The sequence below is a fragment of the Sander lucioperca genome, chromosome 22 (genome assembly GCF_008315115.2).
Source record: "Sander lucioperca isolate FBNREF2018 chromosome 22, SLUC_FBN_1.2, whole genome shotgun sequence".
Classification (NCBI taxonomy): Eukaryota; Metazoa; Chordata; class Actinopteri; order Perciformes; family Percidae; genus Sander; species Sander lucioperca.
In genome coordinates, this window is record NC_050194.1 from 28711527 (window position 1) to 28734684 (window position 23158).

At 41.7% G+C, this 23158-nt stretch overlaps 1 protein-coding gene across 1 annotated transcript in view; it reads left to right on the forward strand.

Annotated features, from left to right (window-relative positions):
- Nucleotides 1-23158, forward strand: part of LOC116067487 (signal transducer and activator of transcription 5B-like) — a 44891-nt gene that overhangs the window by 13336 nt on the left and 8397 nt on the right. The window contains exons 9-18 of the mRNA XM_031323944.2: nt 2493-2672; nt 3202-3289; nt 3946-4068; nt 5408-5500; nt 9357-9563; nt 10136-10230; nt 13527-13669; nt 14003-14158; nt 14273-14324; nt 15343-15444. Coding sequence (XP_031179804.1) covers nt 2493-2672; nt 3202-3289; nt 3946-4068; nt 5408-5500; nt 9357-9563; nt 10136-10230; nt 13527-13669; nt 14003-14158; nt 14273-14324; nt 15343-15444 — 1239 coding nt within the window. The remainder of the gene's footprint in view (nt 1-2492; nt 2673-3201; nt 3290-3945; nt 4069-5407; nt 5501-9356; nt 9564-10135; nt 10231-13526; nt 13670-14002; nt 14159-14272; nt 14325-15342; nt 15445-23158) is intronic.

The window sequence follows — 23158 nt, forward strand, 5'->3', positions numbered from 1 at the left end:
GTTTGCTGGTTCCCACGCCCACAAAAGAAACGGTTCTGAAAAGGAGACTCCATCCAATTGATTCAGGAGACGCGATGCAGAATCTGTCCTGATTGTGGAACAGTGACTAGGTCTTTACTCTTGGTGGTTATGGGAGGGGATCCAAATTTTGTAAAAATCTGATGAGCCGTTCATGAGAGATAAACGTTTTGTACTTGTAGCGCCCCCTAGTGGCCAATGTTCGTAAAATGTGTGGGGGACCTCCAGAGGATCACAGCAAACAAGAATCTAAAGTTTCGCGTTGATAGTCTTAATTTTGGTCCAGATATGGCAAAGTTGGTGTTTTTATAGTTAGCTACACAAATTTGTTTGTGCGTAATTTGTAATATCAGGAGATTCAGTTGAATCCAGGGAATACGAGGATATATGGGTTTTGAATGTGCGATGTACGGTTTGGGAGTTATAGGGTCAAACACGTTTTTTCTGCTATAGCGCTATATGATATGTGTAATTTTTGGAATCGTTGTAGTTTTTGCCAGGTCTGACGTGTGCAAATCCTAACTGTCCGTTGTAGTCTGCAGAACAGAACTGGAAAATCCTCTTGCTTCCCTGAAGTCACCAGCGTTGCAACATTTTGCCTTCCCTGGGAGTTACAGAATGTAAACAAACACAGAACGGTTACACTTGTGGACCAGGTAATGCACCAGGTGCACCTTGTAAGGATGTTGCCTTTGTTAAGGAAAAACTCCGGAGCAGCACATCTCATTTCACATATGTGAAGAAAGTTCGGGAGACATTGATGAATTACACAGAAGCATTAAATGAACACTTAATTGAGGAGAGTTTAGGATTACACAGTACAGTCTAAGTGTCATCCAAACTTCTAAAGTTCCTGTCCTCCTGAAGGTGTATTCAAACTCATGCTGGAGGTGTTAAGTTTAGCTGAACCTTTAAGGTAAACAAAGTTATTGCAGGTGCCGTCAACATAGATACCTAGTTCAGCCTACTTCTCTTTTTGATAAGTATGCAAAGTGTGGCAGGCCACTGACTTCCAAAAGGAGACAGTCTGAAACAAAACATCCCCTCATCATGCAGCCGCATTGATTTCCTGAATCTGTAGAGACACAGAGTTAGAGCTGGGGGTAAACGATTATTTATTAAACGATTAATCGGGCGATTATTTTATCGATTAGTCGACTAATCTAACGACTAATTGGACGATTAATATAACGATTATTTTTCTGTTGCTCGATTAATAAAAACCATAATGTATCTCAAATAAATACCAAAAAATTCTTAATATATTTTATTAAACAATTTTGCACAGCAAAAAATCTTCTGCTTTACACAAAATAAAATAATTATTTTACTGTTATACAAAATGAAAGGCCAGCCTGTTTACTCTTTTACAGTACCAACATAACTCTCTTGTTCAAAAAAATCAAGTTGTAGTGCAAAAAAGAAAAACACTGTGCAGTGAACAGTACAGACATTCCTTGGATTGTTTAACACAACATAACAGTCCCAACATAAAACCTGATGCATAATCAAACTCACTCTCTTAACTGCTTTTCTGTAGGTTTACATGCTAATGCAGCTGTGCACTTTGGTGGTGCTAGGCTAACCAACGCATCTTAGCTCTCTGTGCAGTTTGTTCGTGCTAGGTTAGTAGCTAACGTTCACGTTAGCTAACGTTAGCTACTATAGATAGCTGTGTTCTGCAGCCGTAAGCTAGCTACCATTCAAGCCAACATTAGATGATAACTAACGTTAGCTAAACACAGCTGTCTAGGCGCCAGTAGCTAGCTAACGTTAACGTTAGCTACTAACCTAGCACGAACAAACTGCACGGAGAGCTAAGATAGTTAGCTAGCACCACCTAAGTGCACAGGCTACACAACACACTACACAAACATGAAATTAATTTAGCTAACGTTAGTACTTGGGACTATATTTTAAGTATTCCCATACCTTCGATGATTAAGGGCGAGCTGTTTTTTTAGGACTTTTTCTTTTCATGGGGCTTTTTGCAGGGCTTTGTTGGGAATTCTGAGGAGGTTGCTGTTTCCTGCAATGTTTTGGTCTCCCACATGTGTGTGTGGCGAAGCGTCGACGCAAAAATACGACGTCGACGTAATTTTGACGTCGATGCGTCGACGTCATCGACGCGTCGCTGCAGGCCTACACAGAGTTGAAGTACTTCTCTGCCTGGAAAGGTTATGAGGTTATGTTGGCCACTGGCCTGAATGAGACTTGGGTACCATGTCTCAACTTACATAGCATGAGTTCGTAAGCTGGAAATTCCACCACAGCCTTACACATAAAAGAATGATCTCAGTTACTTCCACACAGTGAGGCATACAGCTTATCAATTAACGCTGATATTGGATACCCAAAGCCCAGGTATTGGTATCAGGACTGATAAAGTTGGATCAGTGTATCCCTACTTTGGATAACACGAATCAACAAAATGTTGACCAACCCATCATGTCATTGTCCCCTCTTCTCTTCAGTACCTTCATAATTGAAAAGCAGCCGCCCCAGGTGTTAAAGACCCAGACCAAGTTTGCAGCCACAGTGCGCCTTCTGGTGGGCGGGAAGCTCAACGTCCACATGAATCCACCTCAGGTCAAGGCTGTCATTGTAAGCGAGCAGCAGGCCAAAGCTCTGCTGAAGAATAAGAGCACACACAGGTGAGGGGCACATGCTAGCATGCATACTTGTAATAATGATGAATGCACATTATGGACTCTTGGCTGATACAAAGCTAAAATAATGGTTAAAGCAGGTTGATAAAGCAGGAACATGTTCATTCATTACATTTCAGTTACCAAACAAATAGAAATAGTTTCATGGTGGTTAAGTAATAATGTGAGATTAACAGTTGACAGCTACAGTCACTATGTAATGTAATGGACTGTATTTACATAAAGCTTTTCTAGTCTTAACGTCTTTTACATAGTACAGGAACCATTCACACACTGGTGGCCGAGGCTGCCGTTCAAGATAAACATTCACACACACATTTACACTCCAATGGCACAGCATTGGGGGCAATTCGGGGTTCAGTGTCTTGCCAAAGGACACTTCACCTGACACTGCAGGGTCAGGTATCGAACCACCAACCTTCCGATTGGTAGGCCACCGCTCTACCACCTGAGCCACAGCCGCCCACTAAGAATGTGTTAATCCTTTTTAACTGCTTTTCTTCTGCCTTGGTAGTGAAAGCAGTGGAGAAATCCTGAACAACAACTGTGTAATGGAGTATCACCAGGCCACTGGCACCCTCAGTGCACACTTCAGAAACATGGTAAGCTCTACTGTTTAAGTGTAAGACTTATACATTGCTGTTTAAGAAAAAAAAATAACATTTTGTGTATAGTAATTGTATAATTGTTTTACATGCAACAATATTTTTACATTATTTGGTTGGAAACCCCATGTAGTTTTTTGAGGTAAAACTTGAGCTATTGGTCCAATAACCAGACTATCCTCAGTTGATGCTAAAAACTGGATGGCAAATTATTTTCTTCAGTCAAAATTTTATTGTTGGCCCTCAACATATTACTGAACAGGTATTGCCAAATCAAAGATTTCTATCTTGTGGAAGAAATGTTCTATCCCAACTTTGATTTTAATCACCCCATGACTAAGGTAGTTTAATCTTGCTTAATCTTATCAAATTAATAATATTGGAAAGATTAGACTTTTGCTCAGTTTGATTACTCCAATTTTATATTTCCCTGCCTCAATCAAACAGCCTTTGGCAGGCTTTAGCCTAGGGATATTGATTCTCATGTTTTTCATAGATCGAGTAGTCATGTAATATACTCTGTTCCAGATTGAGTTATCGCACAGAGATGAAATCTACAGTATTGGCCCGAATATTTGGCAACCCTGATTATAAGATGTAAAGGTAAAACATGAGGGAATATGCCTCTAATCTCTTCCCATGTCTTCATACAGTCACTGAAGCGGATCAAGCGTTCGGACCGTCGAGGTGCAGAGTCAGTGACGGAGGAAAAGTTCACAGTTCTGTTTGAATCACAGTTCAGCGTCGGGGGCAACGAGCTGGTCTTCCATGTCAAAGTAAGAGATAGAACATTTGACCTTTTTATGTGTAAATAGCACCTAAAAAGCACTGGTTCTCAAATGGTCAAAGCTTAAAGGCCCTGGTAGCTCACCTGGTTGAGTGTGCGCCCCATGTACCAAGGCTTAGTCTTTACCACCATGGCCCTTTTTTATTTATTTTAAAGATATATATTTTTTTTATAATTTTAGGCCTTTATTTGATAGGACAACTTAGACGTGAAAGGGGAAAGAGAGGTGGAATGACATGCAGCAAACGGCCACTGGTCAGAATTGAACCTGCAGTCGCTGTGGCGACAACTGAGCGTCTGTACATAGGGTGCACGCTCTACCAGGTGAGCTACCCTGGCGCCCCAACCCGTGGCCCTTTGCTGCAAGTCATCCCCCCCCCCTCTCTACCCCCTTTCCTGTCTACAGCTCTAGTCCCATCAATTAAAGGGGAACTATGCAGTTTTTTGTTTTTTTTAGCTTAATTTACCTTAACTGAACAGCTTCGGAGTCATTGGAATGGTTATATGACTTTTTTTGGTGTTGAATGGTGGTCGTCTTGCTCCCCCCTAGCGCCTGTGAGCGGAAAAACCACCCTTGCACATTTCGGCCGGTGAGCCGCCGGCCTCAGCGTCAGGAAGTATGGCGTGATATCAGGTCTTGCGATGTAACAAATTGCTTCACGGCACTGCACACATACAGGAACCGGCTAGCTATAAGAACAAGGTAGTGATGGAGTTTTTCACACTATCGTCATGGCTGAACCGGCAAAAAATAAGCAGAAAGCTAGGAAAGCATTGTCGGAGGAACAGAAAAGGGGAAACGGCAGACTGACCGAGCGAGTTTTTACACAGTGTTGCCAGATATCTATTCTGAAGCTGTAGGGGGAGCTCTATAGAGAAACCTGCGAGCAAAAAGCGAGCAAAAAGCGAGAAAACAGCGAAGAAATTGCCAAAACTGCATAGCGACCATTTAAAGGCAAAAAAGCCACACAAACAGCCAACCCCCTTATAATTTTCTATGTACAACCCCCATATCAGCAGCTAGGTGCTCCGTGGCAGCTCAACTTTCTCTCCTCACCTTTTTAGAACTGCTGTTAATGTTTGATCAATTTTATGTTATATATTTTTAGTGTGTTAGATAAAAAGTATTATTATTATTGTTACTCCTCGGCCATCTGCTACTGAATTCATTTCCACTGTCTTGGGTCTCCTTTTGATTGAATGCCAACTAGAGTTTTAGTGGCTTTGTCTAAGACTTCTCCAAGCCTGATATTAAACATTAAGCGTGTATTGATTAGTTTGAATAAATCCAGAAGACTTTAACCTCTTGTCGTGTCTGTAACCTGCAGACCTTATCACTGCCTGTGGTAGTGATCGTCCACGGCAGTCAGGACAACAACGCCACAGCCACTGTCCTGTGGGACAACGCCTTTGCTGAGCCGGTGAGTTGGCTGCTCATGGACGGCCTGTTTTCCAAAATGGCCTTTTTATACTTTACCATGTCAGGTGACTGTACCAAGTAGCAGTTCCCCATAACATCATACACAGTGTCAGCCTGTCAGGTTTTAGTTAGCATAATATACATTTGAAGGGCAATCTTGTCGTATTCTATATATAGTTTATTTTGATTCAATCCCACACAAACCGTCCTGCTTCCCCAAATACTCACTAGAACATATGTCAATTAATCTGCCACTGATCTCTGCAAAGGTTTGGAAACTTTTTCTCTTAAAAAAAAAAAAAAATTACTAAAATGATTATTTGATTATCAAAATAGTTGTTGATTAATTTTCTGTCGACTGATTAACAGTAGAGCTGCCATAGCCCACACCATTTAACATTGTGGTTAAGAAATTTGAATTATTCCCTCTTTGTGTAAAATATGTTTCCCTCCTGACTTAATACTGTACCTGTTCTGCAAATGCCTATATTGTCATAATAATGGCTACAGATGGGTTTTGGTGTTATTTTTCACACAAAAAACCCTTTTGTTACCAGGAGAAAAGCCGATTAACGTTGCTACTTTCCTCCGCCTCATTTTAGCAGCATAATTGATGCATTTGCATGATGGTCCATTGAGACAATGAATTCAAGATTCAAAATCCTTTATTAATCCCACAATGGCACGGACACAAAACACTGAAACAAACAATAATTTCATGTAAATAAAAAGAATAAATAGTAAAATAGAAAAGTTTATTTACAGTATTGCACAGTCACATATACAGTATATATATATATATATATACAGTGTGTGTGTATGTATATATATATATGTATGTATGTGTGTGTATGTATATATATATATATATATATATATATATATATATATATATATATATATATATAATATAAGGGCTGCAACTAACGATTATTTTAATAATTGATTAATCTGTCGATTATTTTTTCAATGAATCGGATAAAAAAACAAAAAAGCATTAATTTACATCAACTCAATACATACTTACATACATATTTGTTGCTTTAGTTAATAGTTGTGTTAAAGGTAAGTAACCCAAAGAGCAGATACAGACAACACACACACACACACACACACACACACACACACACACACACACACACACACACACACACACACACACTTGAAGCTTATTCATTAAATTATTACCATCATTGTAGTAAGTGCAAGTTAAGTTAATTTGTTCACCACATTTAAACACAGCTTAAGATGACCAAGTGCTAAGAAGTACAACACACACAAATATATAGGGTCAACAATAACTGATACGGGACAAAGCACAGAATATATACATGATAGCAGATTGAAAAATGAATGGGCCAAAAAAGGCGAGTGAATAAAATCGTGTCTTTAGTCCTGCTTTACTCCTGTTATTAACGAGCTAACGCTAGCTTGTCATGCTAGTCAGCTGGATAACGAGTAAACACCACACCAGCACCAGAAGAGCTACTGGAGGGACGTTACGTTCCTCACTTCAAAACGGAACAAAAGTAGGATTGTGTAGTGACTTTACCCTGCTGTTGAACTCCCTTCCTCCTCATCAAGGACTCCAACATGTTTATGTTTTAGGTGCTGAATCATCACCGTGGTGCGCCCGTGCCATGCCGTGTCGCTTTTGCTTATCTTGCAATGAACACGGTTTCGATTTATTTAGTGTGAAATGCTCCCACACCTTGGATGACTTAGGTCGTACTGATTTCTCTGTCTCCGCCATGTGTTTCAGAACAACGTTACGGGTCTCTCCGGTCTCTCTCCGTATTTCCTCTACCCCCGCTCTGCTCTTTTTTTTTTTTTTTTTTCTTTCGCTCCGCACAGCACTCAACTCAATTGCTTTTATCTCCGTGACTGAGTGGCGTGTCACGCGACACAACGAATCGATAATGAAATTCATTGCCAACTTTTTTAATAATCTAATTTTATCGATTTTATCAATTCGTTGTTGCAGCCCTAATATATATATATATTATTGCACGGTTTATCAGTACTAAATACAGTTACAAAAAGTTAAAAAGAAAACAGAACGAAAAGCTTACAGGTGAGCAAGAGCTGCTGCAACAGCTGCCCCCCCCCCTCAGCGGCGCTGAATGGGACACATGAACAAATTTTCATGCCAATATTAATTCACATGCACTTATAATCACCTATAAATACTGTTAAAAATCAGGTCCCTGGCGACCCGGATAAGCAGGTTTGTATCGGCTTTGCATTGTGCATTAAAATACAAATGTTTAAAACTTTAGTCAATATGGACATGCTACACATCGTTAGATTGTTTAGATTCTCCACGATTTAATCGTTCAGTGCATTTTACGGAAGTCCTTTGCACTAAAGCATGATTTATTCAAATTCCCGGAATAATAATCAAAAGAGACGAGAGCTCGCAATTCCCTACCTTTTGAGCTGTCCGAAAACGGCGAACATGGGTCCATTCAGTTTTTCATAAAAAGTCAACTAAGTTGCAAATATTGTCCTGTTGAGTCCATTGCTGACTGTGACTTTGTTCATCAAACGGTAAACGGCCTTTTTCTGTTTAGTTTTAAGTCCTGGGACAGCCTATGAAGTACAGCAAGGTCTCCCAGTGTGGAAGGCCAATGCGCAATGTCTCTTCACAGCTGAAGTAGAACGACCATTGGCTATCAACACACCAATCATGACGATTGTAGCCGGATTCCCTTTCTAATGGTGGATAAGCTACCTGGCTGTGTATGGTTTGTGTGGGCTGTGTATTGATCTCTCTCTCTGAGGCGTTGGGTTTGGCAGTTCTAGTGTTAATCATAGCGAGTGTGAGTAACATATTGTTGGTTTTGGTCTTTTCATGGGATTTGTTGACAATAAGAAACATAGAGTAACATAATGTAGGGGTGTGAATCTTCACTGGTCTTTTGATTTGATTACAATTATCCTGTCAACGATTCGGTCCAATTCAATATCACGATGCGTCACCTCCTCAATATTATTATTTATTGCTACACATGGTTTTCAAGCAGTCAGATATATATGAACTCCCCCTTTTTTGGATCTGCTCTTAAAAAAAGACATTTCCTGAATGTAGCGGTGTCTAAACACACCAGACAACCGACAAAGGCAAAAACTAAAAAAGTCAACAAGTAACATCAATAGGCAATAATCGATTATGGTCTGTCACTCCATCGATGCAGAATCGTCCACGTCCACATCGCGATGCATCGATGAAATGATTAAAGGTACTCTAAACGATGTCAAGAATTTTTTAGGCTACAACATTTTTTGTCACATACAGCAAACATCTCCTCACTATCCGCGAGCTGCCAGTGCCCTGAACACACTGTAAAAAAACGCGGTCTCTGTAGACAGCCCAGGGTCCACACACACACCAACAAAAACAAAGTGGTCCAACCTGGACCATGCAAACATACACAAACCGTGTTCCAGTGTTCAGCCAATAACGGAGAAGAAGGATTTTGGGGGGGGGGGGTAGTGCGCTGAAGCACAGAAGGGAGGGGACGGGATGAGGAGGAGGGAGGAGCGAGCTAGTCTTCGTTTTGTTTGAAAATACTTTGAACGTCAACAAGGAATAACGTCACCCAACATCGCTTAGAGCACCTTTAATTTCAACACCCCTAACATCACACTTATTCTTTAAAGATACACTCTGTTATAAGTGTAGTGCCACATGTCTGCATTTTGACTTCGTTTTCCTTTACTATATTGAACATATTCCATTACTCTCAATGAGCTGGTCAGTGTAATTTCCCCATATTTTGTCAAAACAACAATGTAATTCTGGTGAGAGGACCCCCCCCACCCCCTATGTTTTCCACTCTTCCTTGTCTCCTTAGGGCAGGGTGCCGTTCATCGTGCCAGACAAGGTGCAGTGGCCCCAGCTGTGTGAGGCCCTTGACATGAAGTACAAGGCAGAGATGCACAGTGGGCGTGGCCTCTCAGAGGATAACATGGTCTTCCTGGCACAGAAAGCTTTCACAAGCAGCAGCAACAACCCTGAGGACTTTCGCAACATGACTATATCCTGGGCCCAGTTCAACCGGGTGAGGCCAGCTCGTTTTTTCACAGCTCAACAGCTGAATGTAAAATTCGGACACATTTGCACTATAAGAAAAAGATGTGCTCTTACAGAGCATGTCCTTCTCATTCCACATGCTCTGATACACACACACATGTAACCCTCTCACCATAACGTAATATGAAAAAACACTTGCAGTGCAGTAATTAAAGTGTTACACCCCTTTAAACTCCAATACTTGGTAAAGTGGTGAAAGAGACATCTCATTGTATAATATAAATACAAAAGTATATATAATATTAACTGTAAATAATTGTCTGAACAGATTAGTTGAATGATACATCTTATTATAGATGCACAAGTCATTCCAATAAGTCTAATGCACATTGACATAAACCAAATAAAAGTTATGCATCTTATCAATAACCCACATATTTAAGATAAGAGAAAAATACACCATAACTGGAAATACACAATGAGTGGTGTGAATCAGGTTATTACACACATAAACACAGAAAAGGCGTTAGTTATCAACTAGAGTAACCGTAGCGTCTTGTGTGCATGTTAACATACTGATGGAATATGTTTAATTTGTAGGAGAGCTTACCTGGACGCAACTTTACCTTCTGGCAGTGGTTTGATGGAGTCGTAGAGCTCATGAAGAAACATCTCAAGCCTCACTGGAATGATGGGTAATGACTTAAGCTGAATTTTTTTGCGTGGAACTGTTTAATGTTGATAGCTAAGACAGCAATGTCTGATCCAGATAAGATCGGTTAATGTGCCTCACAGTGGCGGTGGGGTTATGGTATGGGCTGGACATTGAACACAGATGCATTTTATTGATGGCAATTTGAATGCACAGAGACACCGTGACAAGATCCTGAGATCCATTGTCATGCCATTCACCTGCCACCAAACCAAAGTTCCATTTTGCAAGGATCTGTACTCTATTCCTGGAAGCTAAAACAAATCCCAATTCCTGCATTGCATGCATACTCACAATACATGTCACCCATTGAGCATGTTTGGGATGCTCTTGATCTGCGTATACGACAGCGTGTTCCAATTCCTGCCAATATGGAGTAACTTCACACAGCCATTCAAGAGGAGTGGGCCAACATTCCACAGGCCACAATCAACACCTGATCAATCTATGCAAAGGAGATGTGTCACACTGCATGAGGCAAATGGTCGTGGGTGCGTGCATCCGTCTGTCCGTCCGTCTTTCGGTCTCTCCCTCCGTGTGCCTGATTTGAAATGTTTTATTTTTTGTAAAGTTTCCGGCTGCTCTGTGGTCTTCCTGTATGTGATTACCTGCCTGGCTTGACACATTTGCTGGTGTCTCGCGCAAGAAATGGAGGAGACGCCGAAATGATAGCTGCAGCGCACGGGCGGACGCTACGCGCCCGGTATGAACGGACAGATTGAATAACATGGGCGCTGAATTAAAAATAGCTTCGCTACGCGGCTATACACGACGCTTACGCCCAATCACGCTCCGAGATGACGTCTTCTGCGGTGTGCTTAAATGTGGTGAATTTACAGCTCACAGTTAATATGAAGTAGTGCCTCTTTTGTTTGATATCTAGCGTTATTGCAGCCCTTTTTATCCTCTACCTTTATTGAAGTGCAGTCATTAACTTTTATTTACAGTTTATTAATATTCAATATCCAACGTTGTCCAAACTGCTCCGAATTCCAAATGCCAGGTTAATAGGATACCCAGGAAACCAAGTGTGAAGTAGATCAGATGAATGGTTCATGAGATATTTGACAGGCAACGGACACACACATGCACATACAGAGATCCCCCAATTTATAGTTAGATTTATAGTTAGATGCAGTAGTACTCCCAAAGAACTGTAAACACACTTTGATGTGTGAAATTGGTGCAGTTCCCCTTTAATTCAAATAAATCAAATCAAATAAACAAATGCTGAAATAAAAACAAATTTTACTATAAAGCAATAGTTGGAATTATTCTTAAATGTTACCGCCTCTTTCAACAGAAGACTATATATTTGATGTTTCTCTGGTTAGAAAAAGGAGGCTTATTAGTAAAACTATTTGAATTTATTAAACAGGAAGTCTCAGCTCTGCTGGAGCAGAGCTTTTCGTGCATCCCTGTGGAGGCTGGGGGCATTGAACCCGAGTGGACAATGTTCAAAGTTTCCATTGCTGAAGCTGCGGCGGGGAGCTGTGGTCTTAGGGTCTTAGGTGCCTCAAGGGGCGGTAACCCTCGAACACCGTGGTGAACACCGGTGGTCAGGGAAGCCATCTGACTGAAGAAGGAGTCTTTCCGGGATATGTTATCCCAGAGGACTCTGGAGGCAGTTGCAAGGTACCGAAGGACCCGAAGTGCTGCAGCCTTTGCCGTGAAAGAGGCAAAGCAGCGGGTGTGGGAGAAGTTCGGAGAAGACATGGAGAAGGACTTTCGGTCGGCACCAAGGTGCTTCTAGAAAACCGTTCGCCACCTCAGGAGGGGGAAGCGGGGAACCATCCAAGCTGTGTACAGTAAAGATGGGACGCTGTTGACCTCAACTGAGGAGGTAATAGGGCGGTGGAAGGAGCACTTGGAGGAACTCCTAAATCCAACTAATACGCCCTCTATGGTAGAGGCAGAGCTGGAGGATGATGGGGGATTGTCGTCAATTTCCCTGGTGGAAGTCGCTGAGGTAGTTAAACAACTCTACAGTGGCAAAGCCCCAGGGATTGATGAGATCCGTCCAGAAATGCTTAAAGCTCTGGGTGTGCAGGGGTTGTCTTGGTTGACACGCCTCTTCAACATTGCGTGCAAGTCTGGGACGTTGCCTAAGGAGTGGCAGACCGGGGTGGTGGTTCACCTGTCCAAAAAGGGGGAGCAGAGGGTGTGTGCCAATTACAGGGGTATCACACTTCTCAGCCTCCCCGGTAAAGTCTACTCCAAGGTGCTGGTAAGTCGGACTCGTTTCAGGTGAGAGTTGGCCTCTGCCAGGGCTGCGCTTTGTCACCAATCCTGTTTGTAGTATTTATGGACAGGATATCGAGGCGTAGTCGGGGTGGGGAGGGGTTGCAGTTCGGTTGGCTGGGGATCTCATCGCTGCTTTTTGCGGATGATGTGGTCCTGATGGCATCATCGGCCTGTGACCTTCAGCACTCACTGGATCGGTTCGCAGCCGAGTGTGAAGCGGCTGGGATGAGGATCAGCACTTCTAAATCTGAGGCCATGGTTCTCAGCAGGAAACCGATGGAGTGCCTTCTCCAGGTAGGGAATGAGTCCTTACCCCAAGTGAAGGAGTTCACGTACCTTGGGGTCTTGTTCGCGAGTGAGGGGACAATGGAGCAGGAGATTGGTCGGAGAATCGGCGCAGCGGGTGCGGTATTACATTCAATTTATCGCACCGTTGTGACGAAAAGAGAGCTGAGCCAGAAGGCAAAGCTCTCAATCTACCAGTGAGCTTTCGTTCCTACCCTCACCTATGGTCATGAAAACTGGGTCATGACCGAAAGAACGAGATCCAGGGTACAAGCGGCCGAAATGGGTTTCCTCAGGAGGGTGGCTGGTGTCTCCCTTAGAGATAGGGTGAGAAGCTCAGTCATCCATGAGGAGCTCGGAGTAGAGCCGCTGCTCCTTTGCGTCGAAAGGAGCCAATTGAGGTGGTTCGGGCATCTGGTAAGGATGCCCCCTGGGAGCCTCCCTAGGGAGGTGTTCAAGGCACGTCCTGCGGGGAGGAGGCCTCGGGGAAGACCCAGGACTAGGTGGAGGGATTATATCTCCAACCTGGCCTGGGAACGCCTCGGGATCCCCCAGTCGGAGCAGGTTAATGTGGCTCGGGAAAGGGAAGTTTGGGGTCCCCTGCTGGAGCTGCTACCCCCGCGACCCGATACCGGATAAGCGGACGAAGATGGATGGAGGAAGTCTCATGTTTTTATCAACTTTAAGGAATTGGTTCTTAACACAAAAAAGTTCAACTTTATGTTTGTGTGTGAATATGTGTGTTTCTAGGGCCATCCTGGGCTTTGTAAACAAGCAGCAGGCACAGGACATGCTGCTGTCCAAACCCAACGGCACCTTCCTGCTGCGATTCAGCGACTCTGAGATCGGAGGCATCACCATCGCCTGGGTGGCTGAGAACCCCAACAAAGCAGGTACCAAACTTCTGTACTTTTAAGGCTCTCTTACACGGGTTAGGGTTAGTGTGACTCTGAGGGTAATTCCTTCTAAGTAATTATTCCTTCATCCTTCCTTCAACATCTAACTGAATGAAACGCTTCGAAAATGTTTTGTTCTGCTGAAATGCAGCATTCATTTTTTTAGCTCCAAGTTCAATTTTATACTGTAAATATTGGCCCTTAATTCCACTTGTGTGCTTATATGTGACAAAGGTTGTATATAAGTCATCTTAATCTCTGCTACAGTATTATGTTACGCCTTGGTAAATACAGTGACTGTAATTTTTGGTTGTTTCTGTCTTTGGCTAGGTGAGAGGCTGGTCTGGAATCTGTTGCCTTATACAACCAAGGACTTCTCCATTCGTTCCCTGGCTGACCGCATCAGTGACCTGAACCACCTTCTGTTTCTCTACCCTGACCGGCCCAAAGGCGAGGTCTTCGCCAAGTACTACACCCCTCCACTCTGTATGTATCTGAAACATTTGTTTGTATTCAGATCAACACTAAATTGAAGTTGAAATGATTCCGCAATGTGTTTTTTTTTTTTTTTTTTTTAAATGCAGTGTTTCTCTCTTGCAGCAAAAGCAGTGGATGGATATGTCAAACCACAGATCAAACAAGTTGTGCCAGAGTAAGTAATTTTTCTATTTTCTAAAACTGCCACAGGAAACCTAAATCACTTCAAACTGACGTTTCTGAAGTCTAATGTGGATTCGGCATTTGAATCCCAAAAAGACGATGCAGCACACATCCATCTCAATCACTGAGGGCCGATAAACAGTGCATTCAGAAACTACTAACTTCTCTTGATCATCTTTGAGATGTTTCTACACCCTGATTGGAGTCCAACTGTTATGAATTCAATTGATTGGATGTGATTTGGACACACACCTGTCTACTGTATATACATTCTCACAGATGACAATGTATATCAGAGCCAAAACCAAGCCATGAGGTGGAAGGAACTCCCTGCAGAGCTCAGAGACAGTGTGCGGAGACATAGATCTGGGGAAGGCTACAAAAACATTCATGCTAGGGCGACCTCTAGCTCACCCAGTAGAGTGTGCGCCCCATGTAGGCTGAGTCCTTGGCAGCGGCCGCCGGTTTGAGTCCGACCCGTGCTCCTTTGCTGCATGCACTGTATACATGTCATTTTAATTTGGGTTTGGGTAACTGCACATTGTTTCCAAAAGTTTTGATGAATTATATTTATAAAGAATATAAAAAAACATGGGGCCAATTAACAGGAATTGATTGTGTTGCTATGAGCTGAAGAAAAGACCAACAGCACGGTTAACACTAGTTACTAATTTGTGATTTTGACTGTCCTGTAGCTTTGAGTAATTATTTTTAGATGGTTGTTTGTAGTCAGTTGAACCCATAATTAGGTCTGTAGAACCTGTAAGAGTCAACTCGTAGGATGGTGTGAATAATACTACAAGTATTGTTGTTATGGTTAAATGTAATTTAATGTATGTATTAAAGGTGTCCCAATATACATTTTTGACCGACACCTGCAAGCCAATCAGAAATTAGTTTTTCTTAGTATAATATGTCATTATTATAAGATGTGGTCAGTCAGCAGGGCTAGACATGAGATCATGGACATATCAATTGCTGAAATAATGTGTGGCATATGTCTCTGGTAGATTCACGAACCCTGAACCCAGTGGAGGAACTCCTACGTTCATGGACCAAACAGCTTCTCCCTCTGTGAGCCACCCCAACAACTTTGGTGTCTACCCTTCTATGTAAGCCCACTCGTTTTTATATTATATATATTAATATATATATCATATATTTACCAAAGATAAGACCCTGTAAACACTATACTGAAAGGGGACATTATTCCTTCAAAAAGAGTACTTTTGATACTTAAAGTACATTTTGATGACAATACTTAGTACTTTTGCTGAAGTTAAGTTCTAAATGCAAGGCTTTTACTTGTAGGGAGTATATTTGTTTTGTTGTGGTATTGCTGCTGCTACTTACAATGGCTATAATCTATATTTTTATGATGATGTATTAAATGACACTGGGAAGACAATGTGAAAGGTGTCTCGTAGTGATGAACCTACAGAAAAGTAACACCCAAATCTGCAGCTCTCGACTTTACAGAGCTTTATTGTGACTTTCAGCTCATTGTTTAGCTGCGCTGCCTTTAACTTCACTGTTTTGGTTCACTCTTACCGCTTTTTTAGCGTTGCTTTCAGCTACAGCGGGCAGCTGTTTTGACAGAAAAAGCTAACTCTAAAACCCTACTGTATACTACCTGCTCAGCAGCAAACAGCAGACAGACACAGTTAACCCTCTGGGGTCTTTGGCTCGCCTGGTTTCCTTGTGTAATATTGCTTGTATAACCTCAACCCTGTAATTAGGATATGTATGCTGCAGGGATGTCACATGAAATGTATAAATTGTTATGTGACCATAAAGACAAAACAAAATGGAAATTGAATCTCAGAAATGTATTGTCATCACACAGAGAACAATAATGAACAAGATTTTTGGCTTTTGAAAATTGTTCTCCCACGTCTTGGCAATTGGGGAAACAAAAATAAACACTGTGACTGACAAACAAAAAAAACATACACTTATCTTATCCAAAAAGTTAGTTGTGCTCTCATCTACACATCCAGGGCTGCCTGAATGACCGGCAACACACACACACACACACACACACACACACACACACACACACACACACACACACACACACACACACACACACACACTAGAGTACATACAAGGCCCACCTGCTTGTATCAGGTTTGTTATCTATTGGCTGAGTGACCTGCCTTTCTGCTGACATCACTTCCTGTTCACTTCCCTGTCAATAAGTCACATAAAATATGTAAAAACTGCTGTCAATCGATTATAAAATTTAATTAAGTTAATCACAGTAATGAGCTGTGATTAATCACAAATTTAAAATACTAGGATTTACTTGTAAATGTGCAGTGTTGAAATAAATAAATGCATGACAAACTGGTTTAAAGAAACAAATTCTTCAGTTTTATTATCTCAATCATTTAACATTTAATAAACAAGTGTTCAGTAACAATCTTAATTTGTTGAGGCATCCATATGAAGTGCAGACATATTTAGCAGTAACCAACAACTGTTACAAAGTAACGTCTGCTATAAAGTCACAAAAACACTTACCTGTAATTTTTGTGCATAGTACCATAAACTCAAATGAATGCAACAATAAGTAGGCCTGTTTTAGAAATAGAATGCCATAATGTATGTGAAGAGACAGAGGGAACAGTCTCTACAGCATGACCCGTCCACACTTTTTACTTTGGTCCACACGGGGACTTAAACCGGCGACCCTCTGAGCTACATGGACAGTACCTCATCATCAGGGCCATCTTTTTCTTTTAAGCCAGGGAGCGGAGTTCGCTTCACGGGGAAATGCGTGAACCTAGGGAATGTTTTAATCCAAACCACCATCTTTTTCCTAAACTTAACTAGTCGTTTCGGTGCCTAAACCTAACTTTCGTTGCCGCATAACGGCCACTTTTAGTCGCCTAAACTTAACCATAATGTCTGCGGAAACGATTGGCAGCTCGCGGTGCTGTGTCACCTATTCTCAGGTAACGGAACCACCAACTACTGCTGATACAGAGGAGCACCATGCGGAGCACCATGCGGAGCACCATAGTCGGTGTCGCAGAACTCTGTAGCGGCTAAACACATCTGCTAACTGCCACTGATACGACAGAAGCGTGACCACTGCGATAACAGGAAGAGGTTGGGGTCAAACTTGAAAAAGAAGGTTACTTTGCGCTAAAAAAAATAACGCGTTAATTTTTTTAGTTTAATGAAATAATAACGTGTAATGTTTTTGTTTTTTTTTAGATCACATGCATTAACGCGTTAGCGTTGACAGCCCTAGTAAAAACCCAAAACAAACGATACATCCATGCTCAATAAGCCCTGGGTGAACGCCTTTTTAATACTATCCAAATGTTTGAATGAGATACTACCGATTATTTATTACATTTACGCTTATATATCGTTATTTTGGCTTGTTCGTTCCACATTTAGTATGTAGTAGCGAAAGAAACACATTTCGGGTGGTACCTTATATAATAGTAGGCATAAATCTGACAGGAAATGGTGATGTCAGCAATGGCGCTGGGTCACATCCATAGACTATCACTGCTAGTGCATTTGGAGATCTATAGTCAGGAAGACGGCCTTGATTGGGCGACACACTCCACTGAATTCTGGGAGTCAAAATGGTGACAAACAACAAATTGAGACGTTTTCATGCCGACAAATGCTTCAAGGCACACAAAAAGGAAGCCGCTACGTAAGTACCTAAGTAAGTCTCTACACTGTATTGATCTGGAGTAGGGATGTCAATGATTAACCGTTAACTGACAATAAGAATTTTGACCGATTAGTATGATCAAATAGTTATTAAAACAAAAATAAAAGTTATTAAAAACAATGTTTTTCATTGTAAAAGAAAAATAGGCTGTACGATCTATTTCTTAACGGCTAGTTATCTTAGTAGCGTTTTAAGCCGCTCTTTTTTTCTTCTACGTTTTGTGGCTCTCTGCTGGACACACAGTGGAGAGCTACGTGACACATGCTACTAAATCGATGAGGACTGGCGGGTTAAATCGGCCATCGCACACACAGAGCATGCCAGGCAGACACACAGCTGTCAACCTCTCAGTGTATGCAGTTTGTGCGTGCATGTGTGTCATAAGTCTCACATTGCCAGACCTAAGGAACTTGTTTTGGTGGAACATTTGTACCCCGCAAAAGAAAATGCCAAAAAACTTGCATGTAGCTTGCTAGCTCAAAGTTTGTTGTTGTTTCCCGAAGCAAAGGGATTTTGAGAACGGCAACACACAGAGCGGAAGGTGAGGGACAATAATGTTTTTGTATCAGGCAATTATCCTGGAAATATACTGTTGTTGATCCAGACTAGTGTGTCGTATACAACATAATAGTCGACCCCAGAGGGTTAAGGCTCGGACATACCATCAGCATTCCGTGTCAGCTACGGACTTGTATCGTGTGGATCTGCTGTTTCATTCATACTACAATTGAGGGTCTGCGTCGTTCTGACATTCCAGGCGTGCACATTTCCTGATCCACACTCCATTTCAGTTGGTGGCACCAGGAGTTCTACCCTATTTTGCTGTCTTTGTATTTCTTTAAAGGTCCCATGGCATGAAAATTTCACTTTTATGAGGTTTTTTAACATTAATATGAGTTCCCCAGCCTGCCTATGGTCCCCCAGTGGCTAGAAATGGGAATAGATGTAAACCGAGCCCTGGGTATCCTGCTCTGCCTTTGAGAAAATGAAAGCTCAGATGGGCCGATCTGGAATCTTCCCTTTATGATGTCATAAGGGGAAAGGTTACCTCCCCTTTCTCTGCTTTGCCTGCCCAGAGAATTTGGCCCACCCATGAGAGAGAGAGATCATGGCTTTCAAACGAGGAAAGTGGAAGTTGGTCAAGGCCACACCCCCACCCTCCACCTTGACCCCCCCCTCTCTCCTCCTCAATAGCTACAGACACAGAAATGGCACATCCTAAGGAAAGCTCATTGTGGGACTGGCTCTAGTGGCTGTAATTCTGCACCAAGGCTGAATTTAGGGAAAGAGACTTCAGATACAGTATTAGGGGACCACTAAGGTCTATATAAAAGAGACTTCAGATACAGTATTAGGGGACCACTAAGGTCTATATAAAAGAGACTTCAGATACAGTATTAGGGGACCACTAAGACCTATATAAAAGAGACTTCAGATACAGTATTAGGGGACCACTAAGGTCTATATAAAAGAGACTTCAGATACAGTATTAGGGGACCACTAAGGTCTATATAAAAGAGACTTCAGATACAGTATTAGGGGACCACTGAGGCCTATATAAAAGAGACTTCAGATACAGTATTAGGGGACCACTAAGACCTATATAAAAGAGACTTCAGATACAGTATTAGGGGACCACTAAGGTCTATATAAAAGAGACTTCAGATACAGTATTAGGGGACCACTAAGGTCTATATAAAAGAGACTTCAGATACAGTATTAGGGGACCACTGAGGCCTATATAAAAGAGACTTCAGATACAGTATTAGGGGACCACTAAGACCTATATAAAAGAGACTTCAGATACAGTATTATGGGACCACTAAGGTCTATATAAAAGAGACTTCAGATACAGTATTAGGGGACCACTAAGGTCTATATAAAAGAGACTTCAGATACAGTATTAGGGGACCACTAAGGTCTATATAAAAGAGACTTCAGATACAGTATTAGAGGACCACTAAGGTCTATATAAAAGAGACTTCAGATACAGTATTAGGGGACCACTAAGGTCTATATAAAAGAGACTTCAGATACAGTATTAGGGGACCACTAAGGTCTATATAAAAGAGACTTCAGATACAGTATTAGGGGACCACTGAGGCCTATATAAAAGAGACTTCAGATACAGTATTAGGGGACCACTAAGACCTATATAAAAGAGACTTCAGATACAGTATTAGGGGACCACTAAGGTCTATATAAAAGAGACTTCAGATACAGTATTAGGGGACCACTAAGGTCTATATAAAAGAGACTTCAGATACAGTATTAGGGGACCACTGAGGCCTATATAAAAGAGACTTCAGATACAGTATTAGGGGACCACTAAGACCTATATAAAAGAGACTTCAGATACAGTATTATGGGACCACTAAGGTCTATATAAAAGAGACTTCAGATACAGTATTAGGGGACCACTAAGGTCTATATAAAAGAGACTTCAGATACAGTATTAGGGGACCACTAAGGTCTATATAAAAGAGACTTCAGATACAGTATTAGAGGACCACTAAGGTCTATATAAAAGAGACTTCAGATACAGTATTAGGGGACCACTAAGGTCTATATAAAAGAGACTTCAGATACAGTATTAGGGGACCACTAAGGTCTATATAAAAGAGACTTCAGATACAGTATTAGGGGACCACTAAGGTCTATATAAAAGCATCCAAAAAGCACCATGTCTTTAAAGACGAATTATATAAACGCGGGGAACGGCGATACGTGTAAAGTATGAAGCGTGCTTTAGAGACTAGCTGGTGAAAATAGTGGAGCATATAGCTCCTGCTCCATCTATCAGAAAATGTGTGTAACAAGGAGCGTGTCAGGTTTGATGCTGGATAGGACGTCCCACATTAGTATGCCATACAGATTCTGGTGTGGATCAGTATAGAACCACCTCCAGCTAGGTGACTGTCCCTGAGGCAATTTGGCTCTATAGCGCCCCCTATCAGTTTTCAAAGTTAAAGCCCCCTCCTTTAAAGTGCCCATATTATGAAATCACTTTTTCTGGGATTTGGGGTGTTATGTTGTGTCTCTGGTGCTTCCACACACATACAAACTTTGAAAAAAATCCACCCATGCTATTTAGAGTGAGATACGGTTTCTGAATGTGTGCTGCCTTCAGTCTCTGGGTGAGCTGTTCAAAATCGGCACGACTTGTGACGTCACAAACCGAAACGAGCAGGCTAACCGCAACCATTAGCTCGTAGCGTTAGCATGCTAACGCTAATGCTAACGCTAGCAGGCTAACGCTAGCATGCTACCTCGTTCTCAATAGCAAAGCACTGCTACAACACACACAAGTTCACCATAATCTACAAAAGAACTACTTACATGTGCGCCCTCATTTAGAAGTCTCCCAGCTAATCCTGCCTTGTAACTGACCGAAGTTGTAGAAACAGCCTTTCTTTTACTGTCTATGGAGCTAGCTAGCTGACATGATCTACATCTGAGCTACTGGGCATGTGCGAGTGCAATCAAAGATAGTACAGAAGAAGAAGAAGAAGAAAAGAGGTCTCACTCTGTAGCTAAAACAGAGACCAGCTGAAAAGAGGATCTGCAGCAGTGAGAGAGAGTGGTGCAGTACAACAAAAATATGGTGTTTTTTGAAAATTAAACCATGTAAACCTATTCTGGTACAACCTTAAAATACAATTATGAACCTGAAAATGAGCATAATATGGCTGCTTTAACTTTCACGTAGAAACATGAAATTTGGTAGGCATATGAAGCTTATTCAGACATACAAAAAAGCCTCGTGGTCCCACCCCCTAAACCCAACAGGAGGCCTGTTGTATTGAAATAAATTTGCAAAATATGGACGAGTTTGACCATTTTTAGGGGTTGTACTTTAACAAACTCCTCCTAGAGATTTAACCCGATTGACATCAAAATTAGTGAGTATGATCTAAAGACCTTGGCGAAGCTAAATTGCAATGGTTTTTAGTGCATGCCAAACAGGGCATTGTTGATTTTTCATGTTTCGCCATGAAACAGGAAGGGGTTAGTAACTAGACTTAACATTGTCCAATTTGCTCCAAACTGTATAAGGGTCCTGGCCTGAAGACATATACATGTCAATATTAAGATATTATCATAGCGCCCCCTAATGGCAACAGGAAGTTACAGTCGTTACACTGTCATGTCCTCTACCTAATGCGTGTACCAGATCCACCTCAAATGTGTTCAGGAAAGCCTTAAGACCTTGATGATGCTTCTTTTAGAACTGTCATTTTTTGTTGAAGGGCGTCGCCGTGGCTGCATGGTGAACTTCAATGTTACATCACGAAACAAAAAGCTGTTGTATCTTCAACATACATTGTCTGATCTGCCCCAAATCTATCATACATTATGTTAGTCCAGGCCTGGAATGAATCACACGGGTGTCAGGCCTGATTATGTGATGACAACAGGACGTAGTTTTGTCACATATAGGTCTTTAGTGCGCTTACATAACTGCAGTGTGAAACCAAAACTTACTGGATCATGGTAAATTGGCTCAATAGCACCCTCTACACAATTGCCAAAAAAAGAAGTAGCCCCTGCAGTGCATTTCACCTAGATGTATGAGATTTGGTATGCATATGTATCATGTCCAAAATTACAAAAAAGCCTCTTGGAGCCATACCTTAAACCCAACAGGAGGTCAGCTGTATTAATCTGCAAATTATGGATGATTTTGACCATTTGCAGGCTACTTTAACAAACTCCTCCTAGAGATTTAAACTGATAGACTTTTAAATTGGTCAGTACAATCTAAAGGCCTTGCCAAAGCTAAATTGAGAAGGTTTTTAATTTGTATTATACAGTGTTGGCATAGCAGGGTGGCGAATTTTGATGTTCACTCGCCAAATAGGAACTAGTTTGTAACTACACTGTACATTGTCCAATCTGCTCTAAACTGCTTAGGCTTCATAATGGTCCTGGCCTGAAGACATGTACATATCAATATCAATGTTGAGTTATAATGGTATAGCGCCCGCCAGGGCATGAAGTTAACTTTTTTGACCACCAGCCACTGTGGCAGGTGGATTTTTAAATCCACCTGCCACAGGGACTTTTTACCAGCCAGTTTTTTTTGCGTCATAAAGGTAAAAAACAGGAATTGCTGTGTCTCT